Genomic DNA, 9,642 nt, shown 5'->3' with positions numbered 1-9,642 from the left:
TTGACTTTTAAGTGGGTGCAGGGGAAACATATTTGTTGAAACTAATTTACGTTTGCTGGTTTAATTAAGATAGACCTGTCCCTAGGGACCCTGGGTGGCTCAGTCAATTGGGCGTCCAACTTTGGCTCAGGTCATGATCTTACAGTCTGTGAGTTTGTGCCCTGCATCGGGCTCTGTGCTGACAGCTGGGAGCCTGGAGCCTGCTTTGGATTCTATGTCTCCCTCTCTCACTGCCCCTCCCATGTTTGTGCTCTCTCTCTCTCTCTCTCTCTTTCTCAAAAATAATAAACATTAAAAACAATTTTTAAAGATAGGCCTGTCTTTAGAGGTATCAGCATTAAATATGAAACTTTGAATCTACTAAGGTTTACTAAAGGTTAAGCTCGTGTTCTCTCTGTTGCAATTTGTTACCAAAAAGATAACTTAAAATGGTGGTTAAGTTTGTCTCAAAGTTTTCATGGGTAATTGTTAAGATAGCTTTCTAAGTCTCTGGTAACCTGAAACTTTAAAGCTTTCCATGATAAATGGGCCTGAAGTCATTGGACATCTGGATCTCTCCCATAGAGGATGGAGTGCTGAAGCTTTGATCACTGAACTAGATTTGCTCTTTTAACTTGTTATTGCAGACAAACTAATGCCATTTAGGTGTATTGGAAAACACGCTTTTTTTGCTTCACTGATTCATGACTCTGGCATCGAAGAAATTCTGGTGTCACAGTCCTCAAACTGGAGACTAACGTTTCAAAGAGTCAAAATACTGCTAAGTGTACTGAAGACTGGTAGAAATAAGGAAGGGGAGACTCAGAGTGCAAGAAAGTAGGAGGTATGTAAGAAAGATCTAAGGAATGGAAATACACTTTTTGTTGAAGGTAAAAAAAGGTAATTATGTCCTCAATGAGACTGCTCCTTTGGAGAGAAAAGGCTTGGGACAAATTCTGAAGGCAAAGGAAAGTTGTAGAAGGTTCCAGAAGGGAAATCTTTGGAAAGGAATTTCATGTGGTGTCAAGAGGGACACAGGTTGAAATGAATGGATTTTAAAAGGACACTGGTAGAAGGTTAAAATTCTGCCCTTCTCTCTGTTAAAAAAAATGTTCTTGTACTGTTGATTGGCTCTTGATAAGAAAATGTATATAAAGGTTTTTGTTTTTATTTTGTCTGCCGGGAAAACCAAAGTTTTCATCTTTAGCGAGTCTTTGATTACTTAAAGTGAAACCTTCTCACTGCCAAAGGAGCTAGGTTTTGCTAACAAGTATATAATGCCACATATTTGCATATTTGCCTTGGGAATCTCATATTCCCACCTTGGGTAAATAAATAAAGTTTTAAGATGTATAATGATGTGTAATCCTATTTAGGATGTGCTCTATAACTCTCTAAGGTTTAACAAAATTCCCAGGGGTTAAACTGTAAATGAAATCTTTTTGACCATTTAGGCCTTTTTCTTGGGGATGCTAAGCTCCTCGGAAAAGCACTGTCCTACAAGGGTAAACCTTAGGTTGTAGTGCATGGGTAAATGGTGTAACTGCTCAACTGTATATGTAATTCCGAATGCTTTAATGTTTTGGTAGAAGGTCCTCATCAATACTCTGACTATGGAGGTGTTATGTGTCACAGACACCAAGTGCCCTTGTCAATTGCCTCCTCATGAACTCTTCTCAGGTCTTTAACAATGGCTATTTCTGAGATGTTGTCATTCATAATTGTTCCTATTCTCTCACAAACCGTATTTTGTCTTCAAAGAGATTCAAGTAAAAGACTTTTAGGATTAATACAGGTATTTGACATCTTTGGGATTAATATGAAAACGGGTAAGAATTCCAGAACTAAAAAGCTGAATTCAGGGGTGCCTGGGTGGCTCAGTCAGTTAAGCATTCAACTTCAGGCTCAGGTCATGATCTCATGGTTCTTGGGTTCCACCCTGTGTCGGGCTGTGTGCTGACAGCTGGCAGCCTGGAGCCTGGAGCCTGCTTCAGATTCTGTGTCTCCCTCTCTCTCTGCCCCTCCCCTGCTCATGCTCCGTCTCTTTCTCTTTCTCAAAAATAAATAAAACATTAAACAAAAAAAGAATTTAAAAGCTGCATTCCAACTGAACAAGAATGAGGGACACAGAACTAAATAAACTGAGGAAGATTAGAGTTTTTGTGACTCTTGTTCAAAATACTGCTTTTTCTCTAATGTTTGTTCTTCCCGGTTAAGAAAACTTTCTCTTAAGACATCTATGATGTACGGAGACATCATAAAGTTTAACTTTTCTCTCTACCTAAACCCTCTGACTTTCAAACAGTCTCAGGGAGTATTCTTTCTTTCCTGGCAATTACAGTTGTTTGCATAAGTTTGATAAGAATCAGTTCATCTTGTCACAGGTTACCACTGGAAATCCTGGTTCTTTTACCAAGGCTGTGACTGGAATGTCCTATTCGAGAGGGACATGCACAGACTCAGATATGACCAGACAGCTCTAAGGGGCTAAGGTTGACTTTATGAAATACGGAGCCATAAAGCCCCTTGGAAACGCTGGCCTGACACCTGCTCTGGAGTTCCCAGCAGCCTCCCCAGGGGTGTAAGGAAGGTGCAGGACCTTGGGATATCTCCGAGACCTCGTGGAGAGGAACTCGTCCACTTCTGCAGGGATCCCAGGCCTGTCTGAGAGAAGTACTTGGCTTGGCTCCCAGCCTGGAGAGGCTGCTAAGAGTTCAACCGGGAGAATTCTACATAAAAGTTTCCAGCAAAGCAAATTTTAAAAGATCTATATGATCAGCTACTGTTCTTGCTGCATTTAGGTAAATAACCAAGCCATGTTTCCTAAAACTGGACTTGTTCTACAAACGAATTGGTCTTGATTTGGCCATTTCAGGAAATGAGGGTTTTTAGAGAGAGAAACTGTGTTTCAATAACACCCCCTTAAGGATGTTAAATTCTAGGTCTAATGGACTTTCAATGTCTGTCTACCAAAACTAGACAACTTTAGGTAAACTTAAGCGATGCTGTCACAATAGCACAGGTATGGAAATCTTCTCATTATTCTGTGGGGACAGATACAGGACCTGGAGAATGGGATGGATTTGCCTAACAATGGTCATATAAAAAGACTGTTCTCACTGTAGGCCTATCAGCAGATACAGACTACAGTGCTTTATTAAATTATTCACTTCAGGCTGGGTTAGTTCATACATCTCTAAAAATGCCAACCATATTCTCCCTAAACCTGACCTGACAGTTTCTAAAAACCCACCCCACATAAACCTAAAACACCTGGTTTATTCACAGGACAGAAAGTCTAATATGACAGGCGATTTAACTCCAAAATAAAAGGGCCCTACTGGGCCATATACATACTCCCACTGCGGTTAGTTAGAGGGGCACACATCATGGGCTCTTGTATCTAAATAAAACCTGTACCATCTTCACAGGAAACCAATGAGCAAACTAATGTGCCTTCTTATCCCTGTGGCCCTGGGCAAGACTCCAAACCTCTCAGGACGGCTGGGCCTTTCTTCTTCATTCTCCTTTCCAATTTCTACTAACAATCCCTTCCTACGATGGGCCACCCAGAGGACCACCACAGAGGTTTGAGTTACTGACCAGAAACACCAACCTGATTGCTGATCCCTGTCCCCACTGTCATCTGAGTGTCCTCCAAGCCTGACGTCTAACGTGTCCCTGGCACCACCGGGAGACACTGGGTTTGTAATCTGCTCTCACCATTCACTTCTATTTTTCTCATTTCTGTAATGATGTCTCTTATTCATTACCTGATTGTTTACTAAACAAAGCAGAGTCTCTAAGGTGGCTAAATACCATTATATTATACAGAGAAGGGCTTAAATGGCTCTCAAAATAACATGATAGTATTAAATACTAAAATACCTCAAAAGTATAAGACAGTCCTACGAAACAGAATGGCATGAGATGTTGTGACTGCCGCACAAGGTGGAGCTGACACTCCCATGAAACAAAGTGCTGTGCATCCACCGCAGATGACCACCCCAACCGTTCTGGGTTTCCAGCTGACATGAATACCCAACTTGCTCGGAAACAACCCCTCCTTCCTGTAGTGACAGGTTGAACTCCAGGATTGCGGGAGGTTTGTCAGCTACCTAAGGACGTGTACGTGCGTTGATCTTTCTAGCTGTTCTCATCATGTTTGCTGTTTTCTCCCATGTCTCCCCCCTGGTGCCAAGACTCTTGTCACTGCAATGACTTCAGGCCAACACAGAATCCTTTCTCCTCAAGGAGATTCATACACGTTGTCCCTGTTGGATCAGTTGCCCCGGCCTTGTGTAATTCCCCTCTATGTTCCCCAACCTACCCATATCGACACACATAGGCAGGGACATCTCCATACCCCTCCTCAGCAGAAAGGAGCTACAGAAGATGAGACCCTCCACCTTCAGCAACTTTAAAGATTTAAGGGTCAAACTTGTTCAGGGGGGATAGGATGAGGGAGCGCAGGGCAGGCTGAGGGCAAAATATAGGTAACAGCACCACCGCCCCCCCCCCAGCTCCAATGGATCTGTGTGCTATTCCGTGGACACTCTCTGCCACCCAAGAGCACAGGAAAGGGGGTAAGTGCTTGCCCTGGTGACGTGGGAAACTAAGGCAAATGAAAAATCCAATTCTCTTACTGCCTAAGGCCCACTGACATTCCCTGAAACAGGCAGAGTGAACGCCCCCCCCCCTGCCCCCGGGAGCTGAGCTGCCTCAGGATGACCCTTTGCTGGGGGCAGGAGGGAATCTTGGCTTAACACTGTCCCAACCCCAAGACCCTAAATTTACTTCCTGTATCTCCACTGCTCCAAGATATATGCAGCAATTAGGCTCCAGGCTTATTGCCCCTGAAATGCCTCAGAGGGGTCTCATGACTGAGGTTTTACTAAATGGTAGTAAATGGTGTTTCCCTCGCAACAGCTTGTCCCTCAAGGTCCTGGAAAACCTTGCCTCCAAAATGCCTTAGAGACTGACTCTATCCCTGACCCCACTCCCATCCTGAGAGTATGTAATGAGTTCCCCATCAAGACCCCAGTGCAGCTCCTCCTGCCCACGGGTCTGGTCCCCGTGCTTGCATAAAATCACCTTTTTGCAGCAAAGACACCTTCAAGAATTCATTCTTGGCCATGGACTCCGGACCCCCTCCCCATCACCACCCCCAAAACTTCATCATACCTAACGTGGCGCTCAAACTCATGACCCTGATATCAAGGGTGCACGTTCCACTGACTGAGCTGGCTGGGTGCCCTGCAATTTGGTTTTGTCACCCAAGAATTGCACACGGTAGAAAACCACTGAAGGTGAGGCGGGGTTCAAGGGTGTGCATGATGCCATTCTCTCTGGTCGCATAGATGTTTGAAATGTTTGAAAATGCCCACAAAGGTTAAAGGAAACATTCCCACTGAGTCCTGGCCCCGCACAGAGCCTAGTGGGCACTATGATCATGCAGCGCCCAGAGCGAGTCCCCAGAGCAGGTCCCCAGAGCTGGGCCGGGATTGTGGGTGGAAAGGAGGTGGTGCTCGGGGCTGGTTTCTGTCCTGACTCCTTCACCACCAGCCTCTGGCCTCAACCAGCCACAGTCTCAGCTGGGGGAGGGGAGGGGCAGAACGCCAAGCCCTGGGTGGCAGAGCCCGGCCACCAGGGCTGGCCCGTCCCCAGCACCCAGGCATTAACTAGGGTTTCAACCTTCTCCAATCTTCAGATTGGACACTGAATCCGATTTCAATATTCTGAGTCAATGCCCCTATTTACTGTCAAGGCCCCAGTGGATTCATATCTCAGGCTCATGATAAACGCTGGACAAGAGTAGGCTGCAGACACTTTGCTGAAGCTTCTTCCAAACTCCACAGAGGGCACCTGGGTGGCTCTGTCAGTTAAGTGTTCACTTCTGTTCAGGTCACGATCTCGTGGTTCATCAGTTCGAGCCTTGCATTGGGCTCTATGCCAATAGCTTGGAGCCTAGAGCCTGCTTCAGATTCTGTGTTTCCCCCTCTCTCTGCCCCTCCCCTACTTGCACTCTGTCTCTCTCTCTCAAAAATAAATAAAAAACATCAAAAAAATTAAAAAAAATCTCCACAGAGACAAACATGCCAACTTAGGGATGAGACACTTCCCTGCCTGAGTGTCCATGAACACGTCTGTGAATGACCCCGGAGAACAAAGCAACCTCCGTTTCTCTGAAACTCCCAAAGGTACTGTGGTCAAGTTAACAGAAGAAAAATCTGACCTCCTAAATGAATGGAAACGTCCCCAAATGGGAAAGATCATACGAAAACATCTTGAAGACACAAGGTCATAGTTACATAAACATAGACCACCAAAGAAAGAAGGAGCTAGATGAGTGGAAATCCGTTCCCCACAATCGTCACATAGGAATCAGGAAGGAGGGTTGGTTTTCATTGTTTTCAACAGTCACACCCAAGCCTGGGCTGCCAACAGACACCATTAAACCCGGTTTGTCTGCTAGAATGATAAAGCTCCTCACATCTCCCAAGTGTGTGGCCCAGAGTTCAGAACTCAAATATTCCTTCCACCTAAAGTAACACTGGAAATTACATTTCAGGCAACCATTTAAAATTAAAAAAAATTTTTTTTAACATTTATTCATTTTTTGAGAGGCAGAGAGAGAAAGAACATGACTGGGGGAGGTTCAGAGAGAGGGGGGAACACAGAATCTGAAGAAGACTTCAGGCTCTGTCACCACAGACTGATCCCAATATGGGGCTCAAACTCACAAACCATGAGATCATGACCTGAGCCAAAATCAAGAGTTGCACGCTTAACCAACTGAGCCACCCAGGAGCTCCAAAGATTTTTATTTATTTTTTTAATGTTTTATTTATTTTTGAGAGAGAGGGAGAGACAGCATGAGCAAGGGAGGGTAAGAGAGAGAGGGAGACACAGAATCTGAAGACAGGCTCCTGGCTCTGAGCTAGCCCTCAGCACAGAGCCTGATGTGGGGCTTGAACTCACAAACTGTGAGATCATGACCTGAGCTGAAGCCGGATGCTCAACTGACTGAGCCACCCAGGTGCCCCAAGATTTTTATTTTGAAAGATAATGGAAATACCTTCTTGCACCATGGCTGTGAAATATCCCCGAGTACCCTGGACACCCCCATCACATGTTGACGGGTCGGGGGGAACTCACAGACTGGGTGGTTCTCAAGCCTGCAGCCCCTGGACCAGCCACAGCATCCCCCACACCCTCTGGGGCACAATCCCCATAATCTGGTTCCAGAGACCCCCCAGTGATGCCCCGGTAATGCCCTCTTGAGTTTAGAGCTCGCAGGAGAGGCGGGTAAGGAAGGCTCTGGGTCCAGACAGTGTTCTGAACCCCAGAGCTGTCACCTGCTGGCAAGCTGGGGGCAAGCAGGTGGCCTTATTCTCTACTTCCTCACCCAGAAAGCTCAGCTAGGATGGCTGCTCCCCGGAGGCGCGGGCGGGGATGGACTCAGGGCTGTGAACTAAGCTCCCCTGTTTCAGGCTCTTACCTGCTGGCCCTCCGTCCGAGTGGGGCAGATGGGGACTCCCGTGCTCCTCTGCTTTTGCTCTTGAGGGCTCAGCGCCACGAGGGGACAGGCAGAAGGCAGTCCCGACGCACCTGATGGGGTGGGACACATGAGGGCCGGTGCGCCAAGAACCATCGTTTCATTCACAGCCGTCAGCGTCCACTCTTCCATCCCCACCCGAATTTTTGCAGAAGTAAATGAAGCGTACAGTCAGCTTCACATGATGGAAAGTTGCTTCTGTGATTTTTCGGCCCTTTTTCCAAGTTTGGGGCTTATTTCCAAACCGGGAATTGAAACAGATTTTTCATCTCATTTTACTGTTTAAGCAGCCTCCCTCCCTACCTCCCCACTGCCGGCAGGAGGTCAGGACTGGGGAGCAGAGATGAGAGCAGGTCAGCCTGTGACCACCCTCCGCCGCACCTCCTGTCACCAGGCCACACTCCTCTGCGTGGACCTCACCGCTGTGGAAAGGAAGGGCCTGAGGTAAGAGGCTAGCAGTTAAGACTGTGCACCATGTGACAGTCACAAAGCATTTCTCTAGCGTGCCCCCCACCCCGGAATCCCCACCGAGGACCAGGGAGGGAAAGAGCAGTCATTATTATTTTTTATGTTTATTTCACTGTTTTGTGAGAGAGTACAAGCAGGGGAGGGGCAGAGAGACACAGAGAGAGAGAGAGAGACAGAGACAGAGACAGAGAGAGAGAGAGAGAGAGAGAGAGAGAGAGAGAATCCCAAGCAGGCTCCACACCATCAGCACAAAGCCCGATGTGGGGCCTGAACTCACAGACCGTGAGACCACAACCTGAGCCAAAGCCAAGAATTAGAGGCTTAACCCACTGAGCCACTCAGGTGCCCTGATGCAGGTACTTTTTACAGAGAGAGACCCTGGAAGACAGGCAACTTGGCTCAGTGTGTTGTGAAAGGCCAATAATTCATGGCACCTCCTGTAGTCTCAAGGGGACGCCCACAGAGCCCAGGCCGCAGCTCCAGAGGCCCACGTGCCTGGGTACAGTGGTGCCCATGACCAGTATGGGGCACTGGTGGCTCCCCTACGTGCCGTGGCTCAGGGCCAGAGGCACCTGTGCCTGAGTCCACTGGGCTGCTGGTCATCCAGAAAGATCCGTATGCAGTAAATTAAACAGCCCTGAACTAAAATGTGGGAACTGGGGTCCTGACCAGACAGAAGGTACCCTTCGAGAACGTCACCCAGGGGCTGCCTGGACCCTGTGTCTGCACTGCAGGTCTGAACCCCATTCTCTGGGGCTGGGTCTCGCCTCCCAGTGAAAACATGCGCGGACTTCGTGGCCATTCCTCACTTCTCTGCGTGTCTGTGAAGTCCAGAGTGTATAAACTTTCATTTAAAAAAGGCTTCTGTAAAGACAAACCGTGCTTCTCAATGCAATGCCAGAGCAGCTGCCGCTAGGGGGCAGACAGGAACACTTTATGGAGCCTGGGGAGCTGGAGGTGAGGCTAGGTTCTGACAAAGAAAGTCCTGGGCTCAGGCCCTGGTTCAGAGATCATGGAATCCCAAGGATCCCTACCTGCCTGCCCGCTCTCCTTTCCCTGCGGGTAGAGGGGGCGCAGGGCACTGGGATGATTCAGCCCCCAGGATGTCCTCCTCCTCAGCAGCCACAGCCTCAGGGAAGTTGGTGTGGGGGACACCTCCGCTGATCAGGGCTATCGAGTAAAACCTGGACACACCCCAACCGCCGAGACCATCATGCACACAGAGGCACTGGGCAGGAAGGGAGGGGGCCCCCTGGCACACAGAGACACTGGGCAGGAAGGGAGGGATCCCCATGCACACAGAGGCACCTGCAGAAAAGCAGGGACCTCCCCCCACCTTGCACATAGAGGTAGTGGGCAGGAAGGGAGGGACCCCTGTGCACACAGAGGCACTGGGCAGGAAGGCAGAGGACTTTGCATCTGGCTGGGTCTTGTGTGGATATTGCCAGAACAGCTATTTACACACCTTGCCTTGTTCTTTTCCTGTGTTTGTTCTTTCAGGTGCTCCAACCACCTGTCGAAGCTCTTGGAATGCTCCTTGCCACTGGCCTTCCAGGGGATTTCCACCCCACCCCCAGCTCTGAGCTAAAACGGACCCATCGCAAAGTGCCCAGAAGGTCCTGGAAGACTGGTGCATC

General features: G+C 48.1%; 1 protein-coding gene across 1 annotated transcript in view; it reads right to left on the bottom strand.

The window, feature by feature from the left end:
• The window catches only part of PKD1L1 (polycystin 1 like 1, transient receptor potential channel interacting), a 94,697-nt gene extending 85,347 nt beyond the window's left edge, over positions 1-9,350 (bottom strand). Inside the window, 3 exon segments of the mRNA XM_029919144.1 lie at positions 7,481-7,590; positions 9,040-9,233; positions 9,342-9,350. Of these exon segments, the coding sequence (XP_029775004.1) occupies positions 7,481-7,590; positions 9,040-9,233; positions 9,342-9,350 (313 nt within the window).
• Positions 9,351-9,642: the final 292 nt, after the last annotated feature.

Source organism: Suricata suricatta, chromosome 2 (genome assembly GCF_006229205.1).
Source record: "Suricata suricatta isolate VVHF042 chromosome 2, meerkat_22Aug2017_6uvM2_HiC, whole genome shotgun sequence".
NCBI lineage: Eukaryota > Metazoa > Chordata > Mammalia > Carnivora > Herpestidae > Suricata > Suricata suricatta.
This window is presented reverse-complemented; position numbering and strand designations above follow the sequence as displayed.